General features: G+C 31.3%; 1 protein-coding gene across 1 annotated transcript; it reads right to left on the bottom strand.

Annotated features, from left to right (window-relative positions):
- Positions 1–15,257: 15,257 nt before the first annotated feature.
- On the bottom strand, positions 15,258–16,022 carry LOC141690906 (secreted RxLR effector protein 161-like). Its single transcript, XM_074495663.1, has one exon. It carries the CDS (start codon positions 16,020–16,022, stop codon positions 15,258–15,260), a length of 765 nt encoding a protein of 254 aa, XP_074351764.1.
- Positions 16,023–16,035: the final 13 nt, after the last annotated feature.

Here is a 16,035-nt window from a genome sequence, read left to right as displayed (position 1 = left end):
ATCTTAGTCAAAAAGGAGTTAGTAAGAGACATGCCCAAACTGGAATTTGCTCAAGTTGAAGTTTGTGAAGTTTGTCATAAAGGAAAAATGAAAAGATCTAGTCACATGTCAAAAGCTGTGAATTCTATAAGTGCACCATTGCAACTTATTCACATTGACTTATTTGGGCCAGTGAATGTCTTATCAATTTCAAGGAACAAATATGCACTTGTGATGGTGGATGATTTCTCAAGATATACTTGGGTAGAGTTCATGTACTCTAAAGATGAAACTCCACACATCATAATTGAGCACATCAAGAAGATAGAAAAACAAGCTGAAGATTACAATTGTATGAAAAAATTGAAAAGTGACAATGGAACAGAATTCAGAAATGCTACATTAAGTGAGTTCTGCAAAGGCAAAGGCATTGTTCAAGAATTCTCAGCTACAAGAACACTTCAACAAAATGGAGTAGTTGAGAGAAAGAAGAGAACATTGATTGAAGCTGCCAGGAAAATGCTGCAAGATGCCAAGTTGCCAACAAGTTTCTGGAAAGAGCCTGTTAACACTGCATGTTACACTCAGAATATATAACTCATTAACAAGGCACATGGAAAGTCACCTTACTCAATCATGTCTAAAAGAAAGCCTACTGTAAAGCATCTTCATGTGTTTGGAAGCAAGTGTTACATTTTGAAAGACAACTTTGAATATATGGGAAAATTTGACTCAAAGGTTTTTGAAGCAATTTTTCTGGGATATTCACTGGAAAGAATAGCCTATAAAGTTTATGTGATTGATTAAAAGAAGATTATGGAGAACACATATGTGACCATTGATGATGACAAGTGTCCAGGCTTGAAATGCCTTAATGATAATGAAGCTGAAGCCCTGGCAGTTGAAAACCTCAACAGTGATAGTGATTCTGATGGGGAAGATGAAGTTGATGTACAACATATATTAAATGAAGAGACTACTCAACATGAAAATCATAAAAATGGAAACTCATCTCAAACACTTAAATTTGAGAGCACAAAGTCAGGAGGAGAAAGAGAATAAGGATCCAGCAGTCATACCAACAATGAAGAAAATAATGAAGGCACAAGTCAACAAACTCATACAAGGAAGTGGGATAGAAGTCATACTAGAGAAGCAATTATTGGTGATCCTACTGCTGGTGTGAGGACTAGAAGTGCAACTGTTAATGAGTGCCTACATGCATGTTTTCAGTCTCAAGTAGAACCTAAGAAAATTGATGAAGCTCTACTAGATCCTGACTGGATATCTGCCATGCAGGAAGAGATGAATCAGTTTGAAAGAAGCCATTATTGGAATAAAATGGGTGTTCAGGAATAAAATGGATGAAAATGGTATAGTTACCAGAAACAAAGCAAGGTTGGTTGCGAAAGGCTACTCACAAGAAGAAGGAATTGATTATGATGAAATTTTTTCTCTAGTTGCAAGACTTGAAGCAATAAGAATCTTTCTAGCATTTGTTGGACATTCAAATTTTACAGTGTATAAAATAGACGTCAAGAGTACCTTTCTGAATGGTGAGCTACAAGAAGTTTATGTGCAACAGCCACCTGGCTTTGAAGATCCAGAATTTCCAAACTTTGTGTACAAGTTACTCAAGGCTCTATATGGACTAAAATAGGCACCTAGAGCTTGGTATGACACACTGTCATATTTCCTACTGAAGCATGGTTTTACTAGTGGTACCATAGATAAGACTCTCTTCTACAAGAAACATGGTGAAGATATGATCCTAGTTCAGATTTATGTGGATGATATCATTTTTGGTTCCACTAATGAGAAGCTTTTCCAACGATTCTCCAAGCTTATGCAAAGTGAATATGAAATGAGTATGATGGGGGAACTGAGTTACTTCCTTGGACTTCAAGTCAGTCAAAGAAGTGATGGTATCTTCATCAGCCAAACTAAATATATCAAGGATCTATTGAAAAAGTTTGGAATGGTTGATTGTTGACCTGCATCTACACCTATGTCTACTATAACAAATTTGGATGAAGATAAAAAGGGCTAGTATGTAGATATCTTAAGCTATAGAGGGATGATTGGATCATTGCTTTATTTAACAGTAAGTAGACCAAACATCATGTTTGCAACATGTCTATGTGCAAGATTTCAAGATAATCGAAAAGAATCATATCTGATGGCTGTAAAGAGGATTTTCAGATACTTGAAGAGAATTTCAAACTTGGGATTATGGTATCCTAAGGGAACTGGTTTTGAAGCTGTTAGTTACATGGATGCAGATTTTGCTGGATGTAGGGTTGACAGAAAGAGTACCAGTGGAAGCTGTCAATTTCATGGACAGAGACTTGTATCCTGGTATAGCAAGAAACAACAATCTGTATCAACTTCTACAGCTGAAGGTGAATACATAGTTGCAGGAAGTTGTTGTGCTCAACTGTTTTGGATTAGAAATCAAATCATGGATTATGGCCTAGTGTTACACAAAATCCCAATTAAGTGTGACAATACTAGTGTTATATCTATAGTAACTAATCCAGTTAATCATTCTAGGATAAAGCACATTGATGTGAGGTATCATTTCATCAGAGAACATGCTACAAATAGTACCATTGAGCTTATCTTTGTACCAACAGAAAAATAATTAGCTGACATTTTTACTAAACCTTTGGATAAAGCAACTTTCACTAGACTTGTAGGTGAAATTGGAATGCTTAATTCTTCATCCTAAAACAAGAACTCAGCTAATGTTTTGCAGCAGTTTAATCTCCAGTAAATCAAAATTAATTTGATTTAATTAGAAATTAACTGAAATATGAATTATAAATATTTTATAAATCTCTACATATTTGTTTTTCAAATTCAAATTCAATTTGGAATTTTTCAAATTCGAAGTAAACTGCTTAGTTGTTAATTTACATCCTTAATATGTAAAATTAACACGAGGCATAATTACAAAAACCAAAAGTATATAGAAAACTGAGTTCTCGATAAGTCAAAATTGACTTCTCGACAAGTCATTTTAGGACTTCTCGAGTGAGTCCTTGATAAGTCAATTTACTGACTTCTCGAGTGACTTCTCGATAAGCTTAAAAATGACCTATCGATAAGTCCTTAAAGAATTTGGTACTGATAGTTCACAGAGTTCTCTACAAGTACAATTTTTGACTTATCAATAACTCAGAATTGAGATAATATAATTTAATAAATTGTTTTGGTAAAATACTCTTGGAATATTTATTCTAATTTTTATTTTGAATTTATTCAAATAAAAGTTGGAATTAATTCAGTCCACTTTTTGGACAAACTGAGTATTTATTTATCTCGATAAGTCAATTTTGAGTTCTCTAAAACAATAATTTAAAATGACTTCTCGATATGTACTTCACTTCTTAAAATGACTTCTCGATAGACAAACTCCAAACGTCTATTTTTGAGTTCTCAACAAGTCATTTATTTTCTTTTAAATACCCAGACTTCTCGATACATATCTTAACTTGGAATTTTTTAAAATTCTAAGTAAACTGTATATTTATTAATTTATATCCTAAATACAAGAAGTTAATAAATAACAGATCAAAAAGGAGGAAAAAGTATGAAAAACTGGAATGATTTAATTTATAAATTATGTTCAGCAAAATACTTTTGACATACTTTGTCTAATTACTCAGACTTATTGACAAATTTACGTGCTTATGTGCATATTTTTGATCATATGTGGAATATGTTAGTCTAATGTAAGTAGACTAGTATATTATATGTGATGTTTTGAGAATACTGATAATAGTTGAATTTATTTTACTGAGTGCTGATTATGTATTTTTGAACTTATTCAAAATAAATCTTTCTCAGTATGGAGTATTTGATTTGATTAGTGAGCTAGTGGAATATCTTTTGTTGCTAGGAAGGGTTACCTTTTGTGTAAGTTTTCTTGAGTACTTGCATGGGGAATATTTAAACCTTTTGCGTAAGTGTTCTTGAGTACTTGCATGGGGAATAGTTAAAACTAGAAAGTTAAGTCACTTTTTTAACTGCCTAGATACGCGTAGTGTATGTGTGGTTAAAACACTTATTCACCAAGCAACTCAGGTCTCTTCGGTTTCTTTCCTTTCTCTATAAATTCAAATCCTTTTTTCCTCATTATTCAACACTATTTCTTTTTCTCAACAAACATCCTTACTCCAAACCCTCATCTTGTTCAAATCTCTCAAATGGCTGCTCCTGTATTCTACAAGCTTAACAATGGTGTTTATCTACCAGCCCTTCATTTGGCTGATAACCAGGTCTACTATGACCCTTTTGAGCTTCGGGTCTGCATCAGAGGGATCATTTGTAGCCCTTTTGATGTTCCCCTTGAAGTTTTTTAGGAACTCTCTTGGGACGATCAGATAAAATTTCTATTTTTTGAGGGAGAAGTCTCTCTCGAGCAAGGGAGGCGTGCTTTGATGGCTGAGCAGGAACGCCTTGCTGCTCTGGAGTTGCAAGAGAGAATCACTTCTCTTGCACACTTCATGTGCAAAGCGTACTAACGTAGGGCAAGGAGGATTGAAGCAGAGAAGAAGCAGAAACTAGAGTAGTTAGGATTAGGGTTTAAATTGTTGAAATCTAAATCTTCATGTACTATGTTTCCATATTAATTGAAATATTTCACCTTCCCTATTTTAAAGTTGTTTGTGTCATGTTTGATATATGTTTACAATTTATCTAAGTATCATACTTTTGGTAATACTGCATGCAACCGAAAATCTCTCGGCATACGTCTAACTAAACATCATAAAGTTACATATGTTCAATGCAGTACATGGTATACACAATCTCTTCAAGACAACAACAGGAAACTCAAACAAATCACTTGAAACAGAGATAACACATTTGGTTTCAACTGATGCATCAGACATATCAACGGATAAGTAAAGTAGAATATTACACAAAATCATTCTTGATTTATGTTTTAAATCTCCTAACTTTTAAAAGTAAACATCTTTGATAATCAATTTTTTGCAAAATTCTCTGAATTTGCCTATAATTGCAAGAAACTTGTTATTTACAAGATATTTGAGATCTATGGATTACTCAACAGGCGTTTGTGCTAAACTGCAGTTAATACATCTTTCATAACCAAACTGCAATTCACCCAGGCACATCAACACAAACACAAACTCAAACACAATCTCACTTAGGTGAATCTCAAAAGGAACCTATTTTATGAAAGGACAAAAACCTCACAAAATGTTTCTCATTTGTTTTGTTGTTTGAGAAAAGAAGGATGCAATAAGCCAAGATCCTCATGCTTATATAAAAATTTCAGAATTCATGAAGGGGATACTTGTGCTTATTAAATCAAAACTATCTCAAGATATTCTGATTCATCTCCAACGAAAGTACCAGAACTTCATCTAATACTGGTCTTCTAAGAAACTCATCAACCCTGTTATGTCAGACTTAAGGAAGAATTACTAAAGAAAATTGTTAGAAGTTCCTACAACATCAAGGTCAAAAGATAGTAAAGGAAATTACTCTTGGACATGTAGATGAGACTATCAAAGGGTTTCCACTTCCTGGATCATGCACACAAGAACCTAAGTCTTAATGGGGCATATCAGCAACATAATTTCTTAATCCATATTCCACAAGAACCTATACTTCACATAGCATAGAAGACAAAGAAGAATCTCTTGAAAAACATGACATAACTGCACAGTAAATAGTGTTAACAGAAGCTCGAAATTCAGACAGTGGAGTAGAGTACACAAGAACCTGGATATCAAAGTCATACAACAACTCTTGAATCTCCAACCACACAAGAACCATTACCTCAAAATGGTAATAAAGGCAGAATCACTGAGAACACTTTGAGAACAGTTGAAACTGATGAAATATGCAGCTACATACTAATGTTAAATTAATCAGTTACTTCCTCAAAATCTCACAAGGTATGAAATATATACCTGCTCTTCTGATGACATTAGTATGATTAGACCTATATGGATCACCTCTAATCATATGATCACAGACACCTCTTCTCATCCACCTCTTATTTCAATAGGTCAAACAACATTTGATCCTTTCATGTGAGGATGAGAGAAAAGATTGAGAGAAAAATAGAAAATAAGAGAGGCAGGATCCTTCCTGGAAAAAGGAGAGGTAGATGAGTGTCTGGATTTAGTAATCCTTGTGAGGAAACTCTGACTCTTAACATTCATGAGACTAGTACAGTCAGAAGTAGTGAGACTACTTATTAAAAGATCAGAGAGTTTAGGACTTTTGTTACTAAAAAATTTTCTCCGAAGGTCTAAGTAAAGTCTCATATTCTACCTGTTAAAATCACTGATGCTTGAAGCTGCAGATATTGTTCTTAATGGACAATGATAAAAGCTTAAATAACATGCATCTAGCTGATTCTTTCCACCTCGAGATAATGTCAAAAAGGGGGAGAATATATCTAAATGCAAAATCAGCTGTTGGATGTTTCCAGAAATTAATACGCTCTTCTTGATAGGGGGAAAGAAGAGTAAATCTAAATGTACTGGGGAGATTCACTTCTGCATTTAGATAGAGTTTTGACCTCATCAATCCGCACTTGTGCATAATTTCATAATGAAAAAGTTGGGGGAGATTGTAATATATAAGTGATGATATCAAATATTACTGAAGATAACAATATCATTAGTGGCCCTGGTCAAAAGTGAAGCATAGCTAAATGGACATCTGATCTAGGGAGAATAATGAACTGTTACTTTTCATAATCTGTTAAGCTTGGGGTTAGTCTTATTAACAGGCATGGATGTGTGTTAAGCAATCTTCTCACCAATTGGGAGAGATTATTGTGCAAGACATACCTGTATCTAAACAAGACTAAGTCATTTTATCAACCCTAAGTAAGTTGTATTGTTATCTTAATTTATATTTTGTACTTGTAACATTTAAAGTCTGTAAAAATGTCAAAGGAGCAGACTGGAGCCTTTTTCTATAAACAGTATCAAGCCTAAGAATTCTATCTCGAAGAAGATCAAGAAGATCATGCCTCGGAAGAATTATGAAGAAGCTTGGAGTAGAATAAGGCTATTTTAGGAAAAATACTCTAAGTCAAGATCTCTACAAGTCACAGATTTAATGTTATAGAGATGTCATTCGAGAACTTCATAATGGCTTATAGAGAACTCAGAAAGCTTACAGGAAAATCAGAGATATCGACAAGCAAATTGAAGATGTGAAGATTAGAGATATCGACAAGTCATTTATTCACTAGAGAACTCAGAGTCATCGATTTGTAAAGTTTCACTAGAGAACTTTGAGATATCGACAAGTCAAGAAACTACTAGAGAACTAAGAGTTATCGATAAGTCAAAGTGAAGATGTGAAGATTAGAGATCTACACAAGCCAAAATACTCTTATAGAGAACTGAAGACATCTACAAGCCAAAATAATTATAGAGTACTAGAGATCTCGATAAGCCAATATACTTATCGAGATGTCAAGTGTTCTATAGACCTAAACTGGAGATCTCGAGGTAAAATCTCAAAGTACAAAATAACAGACCAGTTCAATATTCAAGATAAACAATTAACAAACAATCCAACAAGCTGGATTGACAAGTCTACAAAAAGTATCTTGAAGAACGTGCAATATCAATGCTCAAGATTAACTGATAGGGGAAGATTAAAATTATCACAGGATGCTAAAGATATGCTAAGCCAGAAATGGAAGATCTACTTTTCTATAAATAGAAATGACAAGTGATAGTTTAGAAAAGGTAATAGCATGTCTTATTACACACTGTGTAAACCAGCATTTAACTAAGTTATAAAGTTAACACTGGTCTTTCAGTCAGAAGTAACAATTTAGATCAATATTCTTGTAACACTCTCAAGGAGAAACTAAGATCTTTATCAACAAAGAGCCTAGAAATTTTATAGCAAAACAGTCTTATTTTTAATATAAAATTAAGTGCGTTTTGAAGATTTGTGTTGTTTATTTTCTGCAAGTTTAATTTCTACATGAACACATTTTACTACAAGATTTAATTTATTTTGATCAACCATAAACATTCAAGAAAAGCCCAAAAACAGTCAAACACATTCACCCCCCCTTGTGTGTTATTCATTTCCTAACAAGTGGTATCAGAACAAAATCTGAAAGTAAACAGATTCAAGATCTTGGAAGAATGAATACACTAGAAAATCAGTATCATCAAAATTCCTACCTTTGACAAAGCTAACTACACTCTATGGAAAAATAAAATGATATTGTTTATTAGGATGTCCAATCCACTCTACATTCAGATCCTCAAGAATGGACCTTCATCCTTATGGTTAGAGTTGAGGAATCTACAGATGAAGACGTGGTTATCCCAGCTCATTATGCTCCAAAAGATCCTTCTGAGTATACTAACCCTGAAAAAGAGAAAGTTTCCCTGGATAACAACTTGCAATTAATATTGATTGAGTCACTTGACAATGTGATGTACAACAACATCACATTGTCTTAATTTTAATATAAAATTAAGTGTGTTTAGAAGATCTGTGTTCTTTATTCTCTGCAAGTTTAATTTCTGCATGAACACATTTCACTACAAGATTTAATTTATTTTGATCAACCATAAACATTCAAGAAAAGCCCAAAAACAGTTTAACACATTTACCCCTGTGTCTTATTCATTTCCTAACAAAACTAATGAAGATTAATGTCAAGGAATTCTAACAGTCAGGAGTAGTTTACTAATGGCGATCAACGACCGTAAATTCACTTGAACTAGCATAATCTGTGTGCCATTGTTTGGTCCAACCAAAATGTTATAGGTGGCTTAAGGTAAGTATAGGCGTAGCCTCCTGCATTCCTAAACTATGTACATATACATTTCATTGTTTTTTTTAATTTTATTATTGATAAATAAAAAATTTCATTAATATTTCGTATTGTAAAAATTGAAATTGGGGAAGATCGGTCGAGTTATCGATTTAACATTAATTAAAAATTGAAGATTAATTGGAGTAAAAATTAAATGTATTATTATATTAAAATATATTTAATATCTTATTATGATTATATTAGTTATTTATTGACAAATATATATTTATTTTATCATAATAAATATTTATTAAACCAACCCCTAAATTACATATTATCCTAGTATATAGTTAGACCCTACTTGTTAAAATAATCAAGGTCTAGTGATTAAAAATACTTAAAGTTTAGTAAATATTATTTTATTTTAACGATTTAACATTTTTCTGGTTGGATCATTTAAAATTTATACTAAATTTATCTTCGTAATATGAAAAAAAAATTGAGAAAAAATAAATTCAAGTGGTTTGCTATTTTAACATTCAACCAGTGGTGACTAGTACTTCTTACTAGTGTTTAGTCCCATGTTGATATTTCGAGTTTTAAAAAATATTTTTTCAACGATCCAACTGTATGGATGTCAGTAGATAAATATATGAGTGATATAACCAAAGTTTCATAGAAAAATAATTTTATTTGGTTTTATATTTTAACAGTCAAGCATCAGTTTGACTAATTTAATCCTGAATTGGTGTTTCAATTTTTTAAAAAATATTTTTCAACCATCTAACTATATGGATATATATTAGTGATATAACCAAAGTTACATATCAAAATAATTTTATTTGGTTTGTCATGTTAACAGTCAAGCATGAGTTTGACTTGTACAGCTAACTAGTGTTTAATCCTGAATTGGTGTTTCAATTATTTTAAAAATATTTTTCAACGATCCAACCGTATGGATGTCAATAGATATATATTAGTGATATAACCAAAGTTTCATATCAAAATAATTTTTTTTGGTTTGCCATTTTAATAGTCAAGTATTAGTTTGACTAGTACCTCTAACTAGTGTTTAATCCTGAATTGGTGTTTCGATTTTTTCTAAAAACAAATTCAATGACCCAACAATATGGATGTCAAAAGATATATATATATATATATATATATATATATATATATATTAGCGATATAACCAAAGTTTCATATCAAAATAATTTTATTTGGTTTTCCATTTTAAAAGTCAAACATTAGTTTGACTAGAACAACTAACTAGTGTTTAATCCTGAATTGGTGTTTCGACTTTTAAGATATATTTTTTAACGATCCAACTGTATGGATGTCAATATATATATATATATATATATATGAGTGATATAACTAAAGTTTTATATCAAAATAATTTTATTTGGTTTGCCATTTTAACAGTCAGGTATCAATTTGACTAATACAACTAACTAGTGTTTAATCCTGAACTAGTGTTTTGATTTTTTTTAAAATATTTTTCAATGATCCACTATATAGATTTCAATAGATATGTATATATATTAGTGATATAACCAAAGTTTCATATTAAAATAATTTTATTTTGTTTATCATTTTAACAGTCAAGCATGAGTTTGACTTGTACAGCTCACTAGTGTTTAATCCTGAATTGGTGTTTCATTTATTTTCAAAATATTTTTAACGATCCAATCGTATGAATGTCAATATATTTATATAGGGGAATGATCAAATACTACCTAAATTTAAATTAGAAACTAAAAACCAATCTAAGTCATAAGATCTACTTAATCTAATGGCCCCCCCTAAATCACCCCACCCAACTACTCTGCACCCTCCACACCCAATTTCAGCTTTTCCCCTCCGTTTTTAATTTGATTTTTCCCGTCAAACCGTAAGTTTTTTTTAAAATCCGATTTCACTATATTTTTTAACATATCTCAACGATCGATTTGCATACCATATGTGTTATATTTCGAATTAGTTTTAAAAAAAAAATTATTTGCTTTCGAATTTTATTCTAAATTGGTTTCTATTGGAGTAGCCTCATATATATATATATATATATATATATATATATATATATATATATATATTATGGATATAATCAAAGTTGCATATCAAAATAATTTTATTCTGTTTGTTATTTTAACAGTCAAGTATGAGTTTGACTTGTACAACGAACTAGTGTTTAGTTCTGAATTTGTGTTTCGATTATTTTAAAAATATTTTTCATCGATCCAAGGATGACACTAGATATATATATTAATGATATAATCAATGTTTCATATTAAATAATTTTATCAAAATATTTAATTTTTTCTGAAATTTCTAAAATGTCACCCAAACAAATAAATACTGACATTAATATGGTTGGATCATGAAATAATATTTTTTTTAAATGAAAAATATAAAATATCATGTGCCAATTTACGATGGAATCCGTCATAAATTATTGGCTGCCAAAAATTTGAGAAAAGTCAAATTTACCATCAAAATTTTGGGGAAAAAGTTGAATTTCCCTATTTGATAATTTACGACGAATTCTAATTTATGTCGTAAATTGGACGATCCGATCTTTTCCGTCACAAATATTTCGTCGTAAATTTAGGAAAAATAATTTTTTTATTTAATTTCATGTTCAAATCTTAATAAAAATAATTATCTTAAGACGAAATGTTCAAATCATCGCAACTTCATATATTTTTCATTTTTGTTTAATCGTGTGTCGCTGTTTTTTATTAATAAAAAACTAAACTTGCGACGGTTTTGGGTTTCGTCATAAATAATTACCACATTTTACTTTTTTCCGTTGTAAGTTTGTCATCGTAAATGTCTAAATTTGTTGCGGTGAGAGAGGCAATCATTGATTTTATAGCGAAATAGTGCCACAGAGGGTTATATCCATAACAGTAGTTAACAGACCATTTATTCCATTAAAAGCCAAACATTGTTCATACACACCATTTAATAAAAGAGAAGTTAATAAAAGAGAAGTTATTTAAAGTTTAAAAATAGTAAGTCTTGCCTTTTGCAATAATTTCAAAGTTTATTTTGAACTGATGCTTCCGATTCTCCATCCTCTCCAACTTCATCAATTGTAGTATCTAGATTTTTTGAAAATGTCACCTTCTTGTTTAAAGAATTTCCTTGTGTATCTCCTTGTTTGTTCATTGTTCTTTGTTTTTATGACTATTGAGATGTTTCAATCGCCAAATTTATCAGCTTATTTATGAAACTTTAATGTACAATTTCTTTTTTTCTTTCATAATCTTTTGTCTTTCGAATTGAGTTGAGAATATAGTATAGCTGCATTATATTTGATAGTGAGCCTATTCAGCTGTGTCTTCTGTACATTCTGCATTGCATTGACAATCATAAAATTAGATAAACTAAAACCAAAAGATGGGTAATTTATTAAACTTTAATCCCAAAACTGCAAAAATGTTAAACTATAACATAATAAACACACTATCAGGTAATGTGCTATTTTGAACTTTTGAAACATAGGCGTAATAAATTGTACAATAACAATAAAAGATTTTAAAAAATGCATTGATTAGGATGCATGTTTTAGTTACTCAACAAATAAATTTTAGTGATATTATACTATTTTTAATGATTTTTATGTAATTTAGAGTTTAGGATACATGTTAAGATACAAGGTGCTATGTTATTTCCTTATAGAGTCAATGGAATATTTTTAAATTAGGTGGTAATACACAGTCGTCTTTTAAATTAGTATTCCATGTCTTAGCATCTTCTTTACATGTGTCCATGTGCCTCATAAGTAATATTTCACGGTCAATTCAATTATTTATTGTATGCTATGACATTTTCAAGTAATTAGGCTTCAAGATTTTCAGTCTATTTTCCAAAGTTATGTGTCTGTTTGCTTTTAGGTACTTGACAAAATGAGAATGCGGAAAATAATGAAAATAATTCAGGTTAATAGACTGAAAATCTTATAGTACTATTGAAAATCTTATAATGAAAATAAAATGACAATACTTTCAGTTACGTGTCCCTTATAATTCTATTGGTAGTTTGATATTATTGGAACTATTTTAATCTAAGCTTTATTTATATTATTTTGTCTTAATAAATAGTTGGCCTGGTTTAGTTGGAATAGTGGAGTGTTTGTAGGAGATGTGAATTCAGTTTGTTTTATTTTACTTATCTGCTTGTACTGCTTGTAGTGCTTTCCATTTTAGTTAGTACCTTCAATACAATCAGTAAATTTGTTCTCAATTCTCTATCATTTACTTACATATATACATTTGGTTTGAGTTTTGAACCTACAGATACCACAATATTTGGTTTATTGCCATATCATGTCAATAGATCATCACTTCTTCTTACGTTATCAATTATTTCCCATGCTTAATTTTTCACGTTATAGTAAATTAAACAGAAATGCTCATATGCAATGATAGGAAAAATTCTTGTAATATATAGGATATCAGAATTTAATATATTATTGCATAAATTATGTTAAGAGTTTTTAGTTTAACTTTTACCATATCTAAACCATCAAACTTTATTATTTTGAATATGTTGATCACCTGATCCATATTTTTCAGCAAATATTAGATATATGACTTTAACACTCTTATCAGTCTTGATGAAGGCTGGATGCTATAAAATATATATTTTTGAAATCAAAAATATAAATTGATAAACCTATTCTTAATCTACAAAAAATAATGACATTATTTTTATTGTGTAGCTCTCACATAGTTCATAAGGTCAACTTTGTCAAACACTACGCCACAAGTGGCCTTTTGTAACTGTTACAATAAGCCCAAAAAATGTTACGTTAGGTCTTTTATAAGACAAACGAGCGTTACATTTACGAGAATTACAATAAATACTTAAATATAAAATTTCTTTTGTCTATTGTAACAATGAGAAAAATGTTAAGTTAATAACATAATGTAACACTATAATGCTCAAATGTAACCAAAATTGAGTGATACATTAGGTTCAATCAAGATTGCATAATACAGATGGGATTAACCTGGAGCCCTATATTGGATATTATAACAGTTTGTCTTATTTATTGTAACACCAATTTTTTGTAATTAAGAAACAGTATCATTTGTAATAACAGTACTACAATAGAAAAATGTAATAGTTAAATTTTGAAATTTTGAAATGCATGCTCTGTGTAAAGAAAAATCTCAATACAATTTCCAAAACATAATACATATTTCAACTCCATACTACTACATAACATCCAAAATAAGCCAACATCAACTATTTCAACCCAATATGTATCACAAGTATGAAAGAAGTACTAGATTATCAAAAACTAGATTACAACCATTGTACGTAGACAAGCATAAACTTTGATCCATATAAAAATGTAAAATAATATACAATCGCATATCTAAGAAGTTTGCGGCCTTGAGTGACACGAGTGTCGGTCGCCATGATCACTTGATATGGATAAAGAATAAACCTTTGGAGGTGCGTTTTTAAGGTACCTACAAGATATGACAAACGAGTAAGACAAATATCACATAACCGACTCACTTGGATCATAGCCAAACTATTATAGAGTATTTACATCCATATTGCTTATGTTATAAAATTAAAAAAATCTTACAAGGGGGAGCTGATCTCCAGATTCTTCTTTCAAAACAATAGTGGATTTCCATTCACTTAATTTCTCAAAAACAGAAGAGGAAGCTCGTCCAGGCACAATCAATCGTAATTTCATTAAAATCTGCTGAAAATTTGCTATATAAAATTGCAGAAGGAACACATTTAAACATTGCTGCATAAATAAAATTAAAATCTGCTCAAAAAATAAAAAACTGTAGCAGACACGTTAAAATCTGCTGAAAAATCTGCAGCAGAAAACTTTTAAAATTTACTGAAAAAACTGCTACATAAACTCATTCAAAATCTGCTGAAAAATCTGAAAAACCAGCAGAAACATGTACAAAACTGGTGAAAACCTGTAGCACAAAACTGCATAAAATCTGCAGAAAAAGCTTTAGCAGAAAATTATGAAAATATGCTGAAAAACTGTTGAATAATGTATGCATAAAATATAAAAAAAAACTGATATATATCATATGCTGAAAAAATCGAAAATGATTTAAAAAATCTGCACACACAACGTTTAATAGTGTGGAAGTTCTTCAGGCTACAACAACCAACCTCATATATATATATGTGTTAGATGTATAGATATAGGTGTTTGTAATTTAATCAAGTCAGCAAAATAACTAATGCACCAGCTAACGTCTTTATTCATTATGCACAAACAAATATATAGAGGCATGCCACAACAGAGATGGCTACAAACTAGGAAACTGAAATCAACTAAAACTCCTACAGATACTCTACTACTTATTCAACTGGGTCCTAGAAACACTCCACTACTACACGATTGATTCACATATCAGTTTAAACAAAAAACATAAGCAAATAAATAAAATCAGTTTAACATTAATAACCAACAATCTCCCCCTTAATCTTAAACAGATACACTGAGCTTCTTGACTCCCATTAGCTGCCTCACTCGCTCAAAGTTCACCGTGGTCAGGGCTTTAGTAAGAATATCAGCACGCTGAATATCACCTTTCACATACTTAATAATAATTTCTCCCTTCTCAACACAATCTCGTATGAAATGATAACGGATGTCGATATGCTTACTGCGCCCATAAAATACCGGATTCTTGGATAAGTCGATTGCAGACTTGTTGTCTACATATAACACCACTAGACTCATTTTAACCCTTAGTACCTGACTAAGTACATTCCTCAACCAAGTTTCCTGACAAGCAGTAGCATTTGCAGCCATGAACTCAGCCTCGCATGATGAGAGTGCCACGCACCGTTGCTTCTGACTAACCCATGTAATAATACTCTCATTCAGATAGAACACAACCCCTCCAGTACTTTTCCTATCATCCAAGTGACCTCCCAAGTCGCTGTCTGAGAAACTAGTTAGTTCATTATTACCTCCATCCTTAGTGTATACAAGCCCATATTCCAACGTCCCTTTGATGTAGCGTAGTACTCGTTTTACTGTATTTTGATGCCTCTCAGTTGGACGTTCCATAAAACGACTTACCATACCCACACCGTATGCGATATCTGGCCTGGTATGAACCAAATATCTCAAGCCTCCAACCATTGATTTATACCGTGTGCTATCTACTGGAGTGCCAAGTTCATCTTTGTTAAGTTGATCCTTAGGATCCATGGGATACTTGGTAGCCTTGCACTGTGACATTCCATCCCGCTCC

Source organism: Apium graveolens, chromosome 10, assembly GCF_009905375.1.
Source record: "Apium graveolens cultivar Ventura chromosome 10, ASM990537v1, whole genome shotgun sequence".
NCBI lineage: Eukaryota > Viridiplantae > Streptophyta > Magnoliopsida > Apiales > Apiaceae > Apium > Apium graveolens.
The sequence above is the reverse complement of the archived record's forward strand: the minus strand, read 5'-3'. Positions and strand labels throughout refer to the sequence as shown.

Coding starts and splice junctions, on each gene's coding strand:
- LOC141690906 (XM_074495663.1), bottom strand. CDS start 16,022: ATGTCACAGTGCAAGGCTACCAAGTATCCCATGGATCCTAAGGATCAA.